Source organism: Lepidochelys kempii, chromosome 8 (genome assembly GCF_965140265.1).
Source record: "Lepidochelys kempii isolate rLepKem1 chromosome 8, rLepKem1.hap2, whole genome shotgun sequence".
Classification (NCBI taxonomy): Eukaryota; Metazoa; Chordata; order Testudines; family Cheloniidae; genus Lepidochelys; species Lepidochelys kempii.
Genome location: NC_133263.1, coordinates 14539323 through 14554875, shown reverse-complemented (window position 1 = coordinate 14554875; position 15553 = coordinate 14539323). Strand labels below are relative to the sequence as shown.

General features: G+C 44.5%; 1 protein-coding gene across 5 annotated transcripts in view; it reads left to right on the top strand.

Moving 5' to 3' along the window:
• FNIP1 (folliculin interacting protein 1) overlaps positions 1-15553 on the top strand; it is a 93915-nt gene that overhangs the window by 36791 nt on the left and 41571 nt on the right. For all 5 annotated transcript variants that reach the window (XR_012160222.1, XM_073355620.1, XM_073355618.1 and 2 more), the window contains exons 2-3: positions 2077-2203; positions 14434-14577. Coding sequence is in view for 4 of the 5 variants with exons in the window: in XM_073355620.1 (XP_073211721.1) it covers positions 2077-2203; positions 14434-14577 (271 nt within the window). In the remaining variant the exon portion in view is untranslated. The remainder of the gene's footprint in view (positions 1-2076; positions 2204-14433; positions 14578-15553) is intronic.

The following is a 15553-nucleotide window of genomic DNA, read 5'->3' as shown; positions in this document are numbered from 1 at the left end:
CTAAATGCAGTGCCTTGCATAATGACAGGTTTCAGAGTAACAGCCGTGTTGGTCTGTATTCGCAAAAAGAAAAGGAGTACTTGTGGCACCTTAGAGAGCTCACGAAAGCTCATACTCAAATAAATTGGTTAGTCTCTAAGGTGCCACAAGTACTCCTTTTCTTTTTGCGAATACAGACTAACACGGCTGCTACTTCATAGTAAGGTACCATTTATGAAAAGAACATATAGCTAGAGCTATATGGGTAGATAAGGGAATGTATTTTTCCATGAATCTTTCCTCTCACTCTCCTCCCCAAAGAAACCTCTGGACATCAACTTATTTCAGTTGTACATTGCTCAAGTTTTCGCTTGTATTTTTTCCCCCTCTTACTGTTTGTTGCATAGTATCCTGTCTGCAGCTTCTCTTTTTCTCCTCTGTTGCTAAATTGTGGGGCTAAGCTGTTAGGAAATGGACTTCCTCTCCCAAGAGACCCAGAGAACTGTATTTATTGCTGCTGCGTAAATTCCCCCCAGGCTGAGACTAATCTACCAGTAACACGAATTTCTTTTACAGATTCCTAATATTTTTAGTTACTCCATAATATAGGGTTGCCACCCGTCCTGTTTTCACCTGGACAGTCTGGATTTTGGCCTGTGTCTCTTGGGTGCCATTTGTATCCGGTTTTGTTGTTGTTGTTGTTTTTGTTTTTAATCTGGGGGGAAGAGGCGGGGCTTTCGAGGGAAGAGGTGGAGCACGGTTGGGGCCTGAGGGGAGAGGCAGAGAAGGGGTGGGAGCTTAGGGGGAGAGGTGGAGCAGGGACGGGACCATAGGGGTCCAGTTACAAGGCATCAGAAAGGTGGCAACCCTACCGTCGTAATTTCTTTTTTTATTTGGATTGTGGAGTCACGGTGCATGGCCTCCCACTCTCTTTAGGCTGCAAAGCAAACTTTACTTTACATGCTAAAAATATAAATAACATAAGTTTATGATGTAGCCATAAAAGCAATACTATCTGTAGGAAGGTAAAAAGTACCCTGTGGACCTGACCCCTTGCAAGCTATCAATTCGCAGAGCTCCTATTAATATAAGTCACTGGATGTCCTGAATGCAGAAGGCTTGCAGGGGGTCACCAGGCTACAGGAGGAGTTGCTGGGGATAACTGTGTCTTCAGGGGACCAGAAAGCACAATCTCAATAAAGGCCCAGTCTAGTAACACAAGATCTTATAATGCCTGTGATGGTGGCCCAAACTCTTTCTCTCTGCGTCGGAATGCAGCAATTCTAATAATTGGAGAAAGGCCCAAGCCGCATCCAGCTGTAAACTGTCTAGTGTTTAGGGTGATTCTAATCTAGGGTTTTGGTGTGGACCCATCTATAATAACACCACCAGCCTAAGCACGACGTGTGTTTTAACACCAATATTGTAAGTGTCATTTCACAGTATTTTGGGCCCTTATAAAAGGGGAGGGTGAGTGATTTCTCTGTGTATTTCTTTTCAGTTGTGCAGGTAAATGCTGATGGATATTCAGCTTTGCCAACCCCAAGCATTAAAAATCCTGAGGTTCGGCTTAAAAATCACGAGACTGGGGGGAAATGTTGGGCTCTATTTATTTGCCTTTGGATTCCTGAAGCTTTCGGGGCCTCTCACCTCACGGTTTCAAGTTTTTCTCTGCAACTATGAGGGATTAAAAAAATACTACCGCTGGGTTTTGGTTTGTTTGTGTGTGTGTGTGTTTATTTTGTTTTTTTTTTAAATGAAAGCGAAGATTCCCTTGCAATCTCTGATTCCCACAGCTGGGGCTTTAAGAAAAATACCCTAAAAATCACCAGACTCACAATAAAACCGAGAGAATTGGGAAATGCTACTATGATGAATACTGTTAGCTGAATTAAACCAGTTTACACCAGTGTGCGATTTGGCCCTCTATCTACATAGGCATGATGCTTGCCATAGGTTCAAAGTGTTTAATAAATCGCCGTTGCATGTGTAGGATTTTATTTTTTAATAAAGTCAGGCCTACAAAAATTGTAAAAGGAATGAGGTAATAACTCATTGTGGTAATAGATGCTTCTGTCCTTTTGTTTTCCATTCAAGCTGGCCTTTGCCGGAGTTTGACCCAAGTCAGATCCGACTGATTGTGTATCAGGACTGTGAAAGAAGAGGGCGAAATGTCTTATTTGACTCCAGCTCTAAAAGAAAAACCGAGGAAGTATCTGTGTCGGTGAGCATTGCTAATCATTTAACTGAAACTTGATTACAGTATATTGTATATCTTTTAAAAGTACCACAAGATTTATACATAAAATGCTTGTATACGTGTTCACATTTCAAACATAAAGATCCACGTTATGCTATTTTTAAATAAATATTGTGTTGCGAAGTATTTGAGCTTCAGTGATTCCCTCCAACAGTGATCTTTTTATTCCTTGACTTTTTAACCTTTTTCTTTCAGAGATGTCTTGCTTTCTTTGACCTGAGCAATGCCATGTATGGTGACAGAGAGGCAGTAGAAAATTTCTTCTTCTAACTATTGTACCAGCTCTTTGCTGGAAAGTCACTTATCATAGAATCATAGAATATCAGGGTTGGAAGGGACCCCAGAAGGTCATCTAGTCCAACGCCCTGCTCGAAGCAGGACCAATTCCCAGTTAAATCATCCCAGCCAGGGCTTTGTCAAGCCTGACCTTAAAAACCTCTAAGGAAGGAGATTCTACCACCTCCCTAGGTAACGCATTCCAGTGTTTCACCACCCTCTTAGTGAAAAAGTTTTTCCTAATATCCAGTCTAAACCTCCCGCACTGCAACTTGAGACCATTACTCCTCGTTCTGTCATCTGCTACCATTGAGAACAGTCTAGAGCCATCCTCTTTGGAACCCCCTTTCAGGTAGTTGAAAGCAGCTATCAAATCCCCCCTCATTCTTCTCTTCTGCAGGCTAAACAATCCCAGCTCCCTCAGCCTCTCCTCATAAGTCATGTGTTCCAGACCCCTAATCATTTTTGTTGCCCTTCGCTGGACTCTCTCCAATTTATCCACATCCTTCTTGTAGTGTGGGGCCCAAAACTGGACACACTTGAAAACTTTCTTTTTGGTTTTTCCTTTCATCAGCGGAATGCACTGCTGTTTATTGATCTGTGAATTTGCAGTGTAATTGCGATAGCAGGATGAAGGAGGATGTTCTTGGGGGTAGGCACAGGACAGCTGAGTTCTGGGCCAGCATTGCCATAGACTATCTGTGTGAATTCTCTCTGAATCTCATTTTCTCCATTTGTAAAATGCCTGCAGAGCCGTTAAGATCTTCAAATAGAAGTCATTATCTGAGTGCAAATGGGTGGTTATGGTTAGTTTTGCATTAGGATTCACATACAGTTAAGTTCTATAAGTGGGGCAGTACAGTACATTGCCCCCGTCTTCACTTCAAGTTTGAAGATGGTCCCGCCTATTGAAACCCTCCTGCTTCTCATCCCAGTTCTGGTTGCCTACTTCCTCCAGATACCTCACTCTAACTCTGGGAAGTAATCTGTGTGGCTTTGGGCATGAACTTCCATGACTTTCGTAGCTGGAATGTATCAATGTTCTATCCACAGTTCAAGACCTGGATTTCCTTGTTCTTCCTGGGAATTTAGGTTTTCCGTGCTTAACACAAGCTTAGTTGCAGTATCAGTAGCAAGTGCCACTTCGAAACAGACCAATTTAAATGTCCAAAAGTACATAACCAGCAAAAATATATTGGCTCTGCCTGAGCTATTGCTGTGCTAATTAAGCAAAGCTTTGTGGCAGTCCGTAAGAGGGACCCCCTTGTCCTATTCTTGTTGTTTTACTGGAGTCCTCGAAGCAGATCTACAAAGTGTCTATACTTACACAGCCAATTTTCCATCATTATTGGCTTTATTACTGATACATAGTTCAGCATGACAGGTTGGTAGCTACCGAGTTCCAATAAAAATAGACCTGTTTCAGTAGGGTGACAAGCATCTGAAATCACATGACCCACAATCTCTCTTCTTTTTATGCCATTTCTTAACGGGGAAAAAATAGGAGGTAAGGATGTTCCCAGGCTGCAAATCTGGAATGCCCAGTGCTAGCAACTGATGACTTCATTTATTTGATTGTCAGTCACATTCTTGGTATTTGAAAGGGAATTTATAATGATACATTTCTTGCCACGTTCCCCAACTTTCGGTCTCACTTTAACGAAATGATTCCGATACTGTCATCTCATGCAGTCTTCCTTCTTTCAGCAAACCTTTGCAAGAGTTATCAGGTAAAAATGTGCACAACAATCCTTAACTCAGCTTGTTGCTAGTTCAGTACAGACTTGTATAGTTCATCTCTACCCCGATATAACGCGGTCCTCGGGAACCAAAAAATCTTAATGCGTTATAGGTGAAACCGCGTTATATCGAATTTGCTTTGGCCTCAAACATTTCTGTTATTAATAGTCACTTCCGGCCCCCTGACTGACCCCTCAGAACCCCTGACCCATTCAATCCACCTGTTCCTTGTCCCCTGACTACCCCCTCCAGAGACCCCTCCGTCCCTAACCACCCCTCCCAAGACCCCACCCCCTATCTACGCCCCCCGGCTCCTTGTCCCCTGACCGCCCCCTCCAGAGGACTCCTCCCCATCCCTAATCACCCCCAGGATCCCTCCCCCTACCCAGCCCTCCTGCTCCCTGTCCCCTGACTGCCCCGACCACTATCCACACCCCCACCCCCTGACAGGCCCCCTGGGACTCCTGTGCCCTATCCAACGCCCACAGTCCCCGTCCCCTGACCGTCCCACTCCCAGAATCTCCAAACCATCCACCCCCACCCCGCTCCCTGTCCCCTGACTGCCCCCCCCCCCGCCCCCGAGACCCTCTGCCCCTTATCCAACCCCTCGGCCCCAGCGCAGCACCCTTAGCATGCCGCTCAGAGCAGCATGTCTGAGCCGGACGCGCTGATCCGCCGGAACGCGCAGCCCCGCCTCCCAGAGCGCTGCTTTACTGCTTTATATCTGAATTTGTGTTCTATCGGGGCGCATTATATCGGAATAGAGGTGTCCATATTGGAAATTTTCAAGGAATTGTGTTGGTTTTATTTTTCTCCCCCCATTTATTATGATTTTAACAAAGACACTCTCTGCAAGTTAGATCTTGGCTCTAAGCACATTCCAAGGCACTCTTGCCCTTTTGCAGTAAGACGTTTGTGTGGGATGGGCTCTCTCCACTGTGAAAGAGTATCTGTTAACTGCCTCTCCAAAGGCAATGTCCTCTGCTTTTTTCCTGAATTTCCTAATGTGATTAATACATCTGTGCATTTGCAAATACACTAAGGGGGAACTTTGCAAAAGCACTCAGCACTGGCCCAACTACTCCTATTCAAGTCAGCTGAGTTAAGCTATTGATGAGTGATTTTTGAAAATCCAACCTTAAAGCAGCATGTTATTATAGAATGCCCCTTTTTATATCCCTGATTTTCTGCTGTGTGTGAAAAGTGCAATGCAACTAAACACAATGATGATTTAGTAGTAGTAGTTTCTTGCAGCAATCCAAGATATATGCAGCTGTCTTTTGTCTATGCATAATCCCCTGCATATATCAGAATTGCATCTGATGAACCAAGGGTGAATGTAGCTCAGTCAGCTTAAACCCTGTAAAGGGATGATATGGTTATGACATTTAAAGCACACCTTGGCTTCTTTTCCAGGGAGCCACGTATTCCATGCAGGAGAATTTGGTTTAAATTAGTCAGTTGGATGGATGCGTGGCTTTAAATTTTGAATAGATGAAGAATCTAAAAGCTGACCCAGATGTTCTTAAATTGTCCAGCAAACCAGCAGTATCTAATATTAGCGGGGTCTAATCTAACATTACTGGACATCCTAATAACATTTTTTGTGTGTGTTTTTGTGTGTTTGTTTATATATCAGAAAGAATGTCTGACGAAATCATGAAATCCTTAAATAATTCTCTTTTGCCTCTTTGCCCTCTGATAATCCAAAAAGCCAAATAAATGAGATTTTGGAATGCTAACAACAGAATTACAGTGACGGTTAATGGGTTAATCATCTGAGGTGCCAGATGATTTCTGCTATGCTAGATGACTTGAGGGAAGGAAATATATAAACGTTGTACGTTAAAATTTGTACTTGAATGAGGAATTAACTAATTGCAGACATTATGATTTTGCAATCTGAGGTGTCTGCATAACAGTCTGCTATCACCGCACAATGCAAAAATCCATCATTCTTCCTTGGCTTTACAAGATTGAGAAAATTAAGACTGTTGAAAGAAACAAATGGAAATACAAAGAAAGGGACAAATAGACACTCTCCCGAGTGAGTGAATCTGTGTGTTTTATTACTTTGGGGTCATAGTACGGTTGATGGCCATGGTGAAAACTGCCTGTCGTTCAGTTTGAAGGAGAGTTGTTACTTTCCCTGGGTCTTACTGGGTACATCTACACACCAAAAAAGAAGACCCATGGCCAGGGGTCTCAGCACCCAGATCAACTGACTAGAATTTGCGGGGCTCACGCTGCAGGGCTAAAAATAGCTGTGCAGACACCCAGGCTCTGGCTGGAGCCTGGGCTCCGAAACTTGGCAAAGGAGGAGAGTCTCGGAGCCTGGGATCCAGCCCAAGGCCCAGTGTCTGTGCTGCCATTTTTATTCCTGCAGCACAAACCCGAGTCTATTGATCCGGGCTCTGAGACTTGCTGCTGCAGGTTTTTTTGTTTTTGTTTTGTTTTTTGCTGTTTAGACATACCCCTAGAGGGTTAAACTTCTGTGGTAAGGCTGAGAAGGGGCCGCATGGCAAGAAGGACTGCAGGCTTCAGGAACTGAGAATGTTGGCCGAGCAGCGTGCCAGGCATTGTCACTTAGATGTGAGATCCACGTTAGACAGCTGTGATGCCCGGGCACTTGGCGTGTAGGACAGGGCAAAGTGACTTCCTTTTGTGTATCCTGTGCCTTTTTTGGTACGAGGCACAAGAGGTTCTTTCCCAACTTTATGTCCCTACTGATTAGTCAGCCTTCTGTATCCAGGGGCCTTACACAATTCTTAGACACTGTGCTGGAATTAATTGGTGACTATTCTCTTTCCCCATGAGCAGCAGAAAGTTAGAACAAGCTTCTTCCACTTCAGTTTTGCCAGTATCTCAGGAGAAAGAGGCCGCACTTTTCAGCATTGTGACATCTGAGCATGAGACGATGTATCAGAACAGGAATCATTTGCATATGGAGTGCATGAGGGCAGAGTGTGATGAAAAGAGCAGACGTTACCAATGCCTTAACCAAATAGCTCCACACAACACCTACATTTTTCAGATGTTATCAGTAGGGCCCTACCAAATTCACGGCCACGAAAAACGCGTCACAGACCGTAAAATCTGGACTTCCCCCGTGAAATCTGATCTTGTGTGTTTTACCCTATACCATACAGATAACAGCTTTCACGGAGGAGACCAGCATTTCTCAAATTGGGGGCCATAACCCAAAAGGAAGTTGCAGGGGGGGTCACAAGTTTATTTTAAGAGGGTGGCAATACCGTGACCCCTACTTCTGCGCCGCCTTCGGAGCTGGGCGGCCAGGGAGCGGTGGCTGTTGGCCGGCCTCCCAGCTCTGAAGGCAGCACCCTGAGAGCAGCAGGGCAGAAGTAAGAGTGGCAATACCATACCATGCCACCTTTACGTCCCTGTTGCTGCCTTCAGAGCTGGGCGGCCGGAGAGTGGCAGCTGCCGACTGAGGGCCCAGCTCTGCAGGCAGCAGCGCAGAAGTAAGGGTGTCAATACCATACCGTGCCGTCCTTACTTCTGCGCTGCTGCTGGCGGTGACTCTGCCTTCAGAGCTGGGCTCCCGGCCAGCAGCCACCGCTCTCCAGCTGCCCGGCTCTGAAGGCAGCACCGCCGCCAGCAGCCACGCAGAAGGAAGGACAGCAGTACTGCAGCTCCCCCCCAGGATAACCTTGTGACCCTCCCCCCACCACTCCTTTTTGGGTCAGGATCCCTACGATTACAACACCATGAAATTTCACATTTAAATAGCTGAAATCATGAATTTACAATTTTTAAAATCCTATGACCCCCCATGAAATTGACCCAAGTGGACCGTGAATTTTGTAGGGCCCTAGTTATTAGTCAGTCAGGTGTTGGAAACCGTCACAATGCTCCTCCCTGGCAGCTTTGTAAGTCTGATCTATTTGCCTTCATAGAGATTTCAGTGTTCTCACCTCATACAACTATGAGGCTTGTTCATAATGGCACCTTATTAATTCATTTTTAGGTGATAATGTCTGTCTATCACTTTAATGCCTCCTGGTAGCCTCACATCTGAACTTGCTCCTTCTCCCCCAGCATCTTTTCCCTTATTGCTGTTTCCTTCTGTCTGCAAAACCCAGACCCAGAGATTAGTTAGAAATGTGCTTCTTCGCTGGGTCCCAATGGAAATTCATTTGCGCACGAGCAGGAAGAATGTTCCTTAGAAATCCTTGAAAAATTAATATCCGACCTGGTTTGAATTTGGATGCAAATATGCAATCAAAAGACAGATTTTCACCCCTATTTTAAGGTATTAAGCCCCAGAGGGCAGAGCCAGTGCTGAGCTCTCAGCCTTCACTCTGCATTTTCTGATGTTTGAGCTGAGTGCTTGACTTCCCAACCTTGACACTGCATTTACAATGGCCATTTGCAGGGAGCACACAGTTCTGTACTCAACTGTTGTTGTTCATTAATTATATAGCACATGAATGTGTATGGTATGTAAAAACAACCAGCAATGCAAGGTGCCTGCCCCAAGGAGTTTACAGTCAAATTTGACAAGGACACGACAGAAATGATGCCACAAAATGGAGGTGAGGGAGGAGGTCAAAGTAAACGCTAGGAAGGGAATCCTGTATCAGTGCTTTCCCAAGAGAACAGAGTACGTGTGTTTTGTTTTTGCCATTGTCTTGTTAGCTACGTTTTTGCTTTGTGTTGTCCTTTGGTGGTTTATGGCTCAAAGATTAGTGGGTGAAGGGCATTGTCAAAAAGGGATTTGACTGAAAATGGTTGCTGACTGGTACATGAGAAGTGGTAGAATTTTCTAAGCATAAGGGGAAACCTGCAAGGAGGTGTGGCGTGAAGAAGGTTAAAGAATGATAATAGAGGGAACAGGAGAAGAAGGAATGAAAGCAGAGGCTGAGAAAAGGTGGTTGCAGTAGATAAAGCAAAAGGGAACCAAGGAGTTGGGCAGTTGTGTTGGAGAGGAAAAGGTGGAGCTTAGAGATGCTGCAAAGGAGCAAGATGTGACGACAGCTGGATTGGACTTGGGAAGGAGTAAACGAGAGTCTAAAGTGACACTAGCATTAGGAGTTTGGACGATGGAGGACAATGGAGTTTGTCACGGTTTCAGGGTAATGACACCTGTGTCCGCCCCCCTGGAGCAGACTCTGTGGTCTGCTCCAGGAATGCCCAGTCAGGTACCAGACTTCCAGCCATCCCTCATTTCTGGGTAGGGATCCAAGCCACTCTCTTCTGACTGGTGCCATATACTGTGATATTCCCAGCCAGCTAGTCCACCTAAAGGCCAGTGCCTGTGGTTTGCTTTCCTTCTGAGAGCTATAACCAGTGTATTGCCAGGAGTTACTCATCATCACACCGTTCTTTCTAAGCAGCATACACTTATTCTTAGGGTAAAAGCATTACAGAAGAAACCTATAAAAACAATAAAGGTTCCTACACGCTTACTAATGTACCAGAAACCGCCCATCAATGATATGGGGTCCTGGTAGACGAATGCCCTTCTAACCCCTCCCTCTTGGGTTGGGGTTCCCCCTAGGATCAATGGTCCTGTCTGTTTGCTGAATCTAAAGGAAGACCCTGAGTCTGTTTATACTCAGCCTTTATAGAGCCCAAGTTTTCTCTTTGTCCCTTAGTCTCTGGGAAACCCAGTTGGAACAAATATATGCAAACTACCCCAGGGGTGGAACCTCTGTGGGGTTGTTTACAGTTTCAGTGATGTGCCTTAATCAGCCCACCATTGTTTTTAGTTCCTGGAGGAGCTGTGGTAACCCTCCCTCATAGAGCAGAACACATTCATACCTAAACCATTCATAAATTTAAATTCAGTGGTCCCCAAAGATACTGCATGGGGTTGCGTTATGTGTCACAGAGTTACTCACAGGGCTGGGAAGAGCAAGAGGGTTTGGGGAGCCGCTGAGTTTCATTTTCACCATGCTGCATAGAGGCCACTGTTTCTGGTGCCGTGACACTTAACCCAATGCTAGTGCAGTCCGTGACCTCCTCATTTGGAATCTTTGACTCCAACTGCCACACTGGTTAAAAGGCATAAAAATGGCACATAATTTCAAACAAGCCAGGATTACCCACACATTTGATTATGCTTTAGCAAAGGGTACGTATTGGGCACTAAATTGCTCAGGGGATTAGTAACAGAATATTGAGCTGTTTGCCTGGAGGTGACCTGTGAAATTGAGACGATGGTCTCAAACTGTTTCCTCGTGGACAAGTTTTTGGGAAGCAAGAGACTACTGTTACAGTTGGCATCTCTGCAGTGCGGAGACTGAATCCTACCCTCTCAGCCCTCAGTATTCCCTTCCATCAGAACTGGAGGCATACTGAGGGGCCGGCAGAGGGATGTTTTTCCCAGTCACTGCTCCTGCTTGTCCTGTGAATACTTGCAGGAGCTAGACAACACTGAGAACAAAGCTGACAACTTTCAGGAGTGCTAGATTCTCTTTAAAAAACACTTGGCAGTTGAAAAAATGTGCGACAATCTAATACTCTAGGGTGGATGCACTAATATTTTTATAGCTGCAGTTACAATTCAGGCTGATGTCTATAAACAATCATAAACTGCAGGAGTTAATTTCTCTAGATTCATTTTTCATCAGCGTGATTGTCCCTTTGTTTCCGAGGATTCGAGTAAGCCTGGATATTGGATGGATCGTTCTCAGGTGATGGCAGCTTAGTGTTCTGTTTGGACAGTTGGGTTCTTACATTGTCCCCATGGCAGTGAAATCTGAGCACCTTCTATGCCAGACAAAAGATTAAAACGCATGATGAATGTTCTCTCTTTCTTATGCAGACCCAACCCATGACACTGCTTGGCTTTGGTCCAATACCCTTAGGTTCCCTTCAAATGGAATTTTTCTACCCTACTCTCCGTTTTTGGTGCTTCCATCACCTGCCTCAGGAAACTCGTCCTTCCCACAGTTGCTGAGGGTCTGACTTTTGGAGTCCTACAGCCTTCCAGAGCCTTCTCCCTGTTTTCTTTCACAGACTTTCTGTTTTATTTCAGGCCTCTAGATAGTCAGGATGCAGCTTGCTCCAGGGCCAGCCTAAGTTTGTTTACGCTCCCCTCTCCCAGCAGCTGTTACCTCTGAGGTGTTGGAAATGCCAGCTCTTCTGCGTAGTCCAGTCTGAGCTCCATTAATGGAGACCTCACTTCTATGGCAATTCTCCTTTGGAGCATGGCTAGGCATTTTATCCACGTGGGGATCAGTAGCTCAGAGACCAGAGTCCCTTACCTATACCAGCAGGAGAAGAAACCTTCCCCTATGCTCATTTACCCTGACCTACCCATGTGTGTTTGCAAAGGGTTCATCCCATTGATTCTGGCTTCCCATAACTTTAAAGATTCATTTATTTTCGTTTTAATCTTGTTCTGTTTAACTTGCAGTGGAAGAAGCAGAAATGCTGCTTGTGCCCTGCCCATACAATGAAGAGTTTATGGACCCAGTGACAGTCCATTGTAAAACCATCAAGGGGTTTAGCAGGACCAGACATTGCTGGGGCAGGTTGGGGAAGATGATTTAGGAAAGAGTCTGCTGCAGATGTACATGGTAGAAGTCCAGAAGCAAGGCCACTGGGGTGAGAGCTGCTTCACAGTGGGTGTTCAGTGCATATCCACCTGCAGCTGAGTCTGTCAGCAATTTGTACATAAGAACTCTGGCCAGTGGATGCAAAAACCCCCTTTCACCACTCCCCTTTGTGGCAACTTTGTGCATGGCAGAGATCTGCCAGCAGCATTTTATCTAGAGACTCGATTTGCTGCACTATGTACATTTGGGAAGAAAGAGAATAGGTTTGAAACTTTTGTTTGTGCAGCTTATTGAATGCTGTAGTTACCGCCTTATTTGGGAAATATGACTTGAAAATGCTTGGACTATTATACTGGAACACAAGTTGGCCTATTCCCTTGTTGCATAACATCTAGCAATTTGTAGCATCTAATATTTCATTGACATTCAAATTCCGTAACTACAGAGAGGAGGAGCATTACCGATACTTGATCTCATAGTCCAACAGGTTACACTTAAACACATGCTGGATTCTAAAATTGCGTGTTCCAAAATTTGTCAGTGTTCTGCGTTTTACAAATGATTTGCTACTTGTAAGCTGCTGACAGATGGTATCTAAAAGATCTTGAACATTTGACCTCTTTTACTTCACAGGTTCCTTAGTTCATTTTGCGTTCCACTGCAAAGATCAAATGTCTGTTCCCCTCTAGTATTTAAATTAGGAAACTATAATTTCAAGACAGATCTCATCAGTGGTTCTGGGAAAACCTACTATGCTGAAAATATTCAAGTGCTAGGGAAGAGAAATGATTAGGTTTTGCAAAATGCTCACTTTTTAGCCTGTCATTTAATGCACAGAAGTTTTTCATTTTACAAAAATGCATTTAATATACTTATAACCTGAAGTAAGCCTAGTTATTACCACATCTTCATATGAGAACTTGCAACATCTGATGGAAAATGTAAAGCTGAAATGTGGTTTGCCTGCACAAGTTGCTGTAACCCTGTGGATTCAATGTGGTTTTTTATCACATGATGCCTAACCTAGCCCAGGACATTGTTTTTTGTGTCAGAGATAAAATGCAATTCTAGTTCACGAGTTCCTACTAAAGTCATATGATTATTGTTCACATGTTCCAGGCATTGTGTACTAGGCGCAAGCCAAAAATATGAGCCATTAGCAAATCTACACATTGCATGACTTCAGCGTGCTCCCCATAAGGATTAGATTGGAAGAGGCCCTGGAGGTTTTTCGCCTTCCTCTGTAGCATGGGGCACAGGTCACTTGCTGGAGGATTCTCTGCTCCTTGAAGTCTTTAAACCACGATTTGAGGACTTCAAAAGCTCAGACATAGGTGAGAGGTTTTTTGCAGGAGTGGTGGGTGAAATTCTGTGGCCTGTGTTGTGCAGGGGGTCAGACTAGATTATCATAATGGTCCCTTCTGACCTTAGTATCTGTGAATCTAGTGTGTCATAATGGGAGTTGGTTACTCTGAGAGGGAACTTGTGTTAGTGGCTAAAGCACAAGCCTAGGGTCAGGAGAATGGGTTTCCATTCCCAGCTCTGCCACAGACTCACTAGCTTATCGATACGTTTTTCCTTAACCTTTCCCACTGGAGTAGCTTCACTAGTGGTAACAACAGTGCAAATTCTAGTGTGGGCAACAAGATGGGAAAATGTTAGTAAGCGCAGGAGCCCTGTCTACACTTGGGGCCACATTATAGCTAGCTCGTGCCCTACATGCACCATAACACATGGAGGCCCACGCTCCACTTGCACTGGCCCCTACCCCGCTCAGGGAGGGAGGGGCAGAGGCAGGGTGCTCCTTTGTCCCTCTGATTCACCTCCCCTCCCCCACAAGCAGCCAGGGACCATCTTCTCCCTGCACAGGGCCAATAGTGGGAGTGGCAGGGACCTAGGACTTATCCTGGCAGCTGGCATGTATCTGCTTGGATGAATGGGCTGGGCCTCCCTGCACTTTTTTCCTTCTGCCAGCTGACGCATGCACAGAGCCCCCTGCTGGGGTGGTGTTGGCAGGATGCCCAAAGCAAGGCCTTGGCTTTGACGTCCCATTGAGATGCCTGGGGCAATTCACACCTCTCAGAGCTATTGTTTCTGGCCCTTTGCAGACTCTGCTTCAGTTACACTTGGGTTGCATTTTCAGGCTTTTCTTCACAACCATTAGGGCTAAAAACCTGAATTTTTTCAGTTGTCATCATCTGCATCTTTGAAGTGCTATGCCAACCACAAGACTATATAAACGCTTATTAGTATGTACGTAAGGTGGGGAGAAGGCAGGTGGAATCTATTGTTCCATTTCCCGTATTCATCCCTTTCTCTGCCACCCATTCTCCTGCTCCTGTGCCCAGTAATTATTCTCTGTAAATCTTCAAAGCAGCTTGACTGCCTGCGGTTCCTTAAGAAAATGAACAAGGAGTGTTGTATTTGCTCCCAGTTCAGTTTTCTAAGTAAAGCGGCCCAGCCTCCTTCCCTGTAGTCAGTCTGGAGGAGAAATAAATCCTCTTTCTGCTTACTGTTTGCCTTGGCATATAACCTTTTTGCCGCTAAATACGCTTCCTAAATTGGGAATACAAGACCAGATCGTTCCAGTGCCATTAAACAATGATTTTAGGGATGTGAAATCTAATGACAGGCATGTGGTCTGTGTTTCAGAAACTCTGTAGTGATGCTCAGGTGAGAGTCTTTGGGAAATGTTGCCAACTGAAGCCTGGAGGAGACAGTTCCTCTTCATTGGACAGTTCCATCAATTCATCCTCCTCATCTTCCGATACGAAAGAACAATGCCCAAAATACCAGGTGAGAATTCTTTTATATTATTTCAATCTTGTCAAATTTTGCAACAGATGTATCGAATGTTTTAAAATGCTTAAAATTAGAGACCACCTGAGGCAGGAGTTTTTCTTTAAGGTTTAGACTAAGGTCGCAGTTTGAGAGTGAATCGAGACTAGGGCTTTGGGTTCAAGGGCACTAAAACATGGTAAACTGTTCTCTCAAGAGCGCTGCCTTGAATGGCAGAAGTATTTCCAGAGTATGAGAGGCCTGACCTTTTGGGCCATATCTGAACAGGACTTGGACAATAAGCCCCTTCTGTGAAATGAGACTTGGGACTGGACCCATAACGGTAGGTTGGGACATTTTGTTCCCTTGAGTATTTGGACCTGTATGGGCCCTTTTCTAGTGAAAGACCCTAGGCCTCGTGATATTTTTAAATATTCTGAATTACAAATATATTTAAAGTCAAATGTTCTATGTCAGGGGAAACTTTACTTTTTTTTTTTTTTAAATGTGGCAACATACAGCTGTAAACCTGTAAATGAAGGCTATGTAACAGTGCTATATAACTTGAGTTAAATTTTACAAAAGTGTGGAGGTTTTGGTTACAAGACTAGCCGGAGTCATCTGACACGGATATATTTCTGTCATCTCAGCTTTCATGGGATCACAAGCATTTTATATTAAGCCATCCTAAAATAGAACTGAGCCTTTATACTCTTTGTAATGAATTAATTACATGTTTGAGAGAAGCTGCCCCTTACACAACTTATTTTGAGGTACAGTACTACTGATGTCTTAACCCGCCAGTGATGTAAATGAATGAACTTTCTGCATTGATTTTTATCTGTCATCACATTAGCTGTTGCTATATTTGACCAGAAATGTATTCCCTTTGTCTTTTCTTTCACATACAGCTCTTTGCCATAGTTTCAATAAAGTGACTGAAGTCCTATTTGCCCTTTCGCCCTTCTTGGAAGGGTATTTTGTGTGGTTTTGA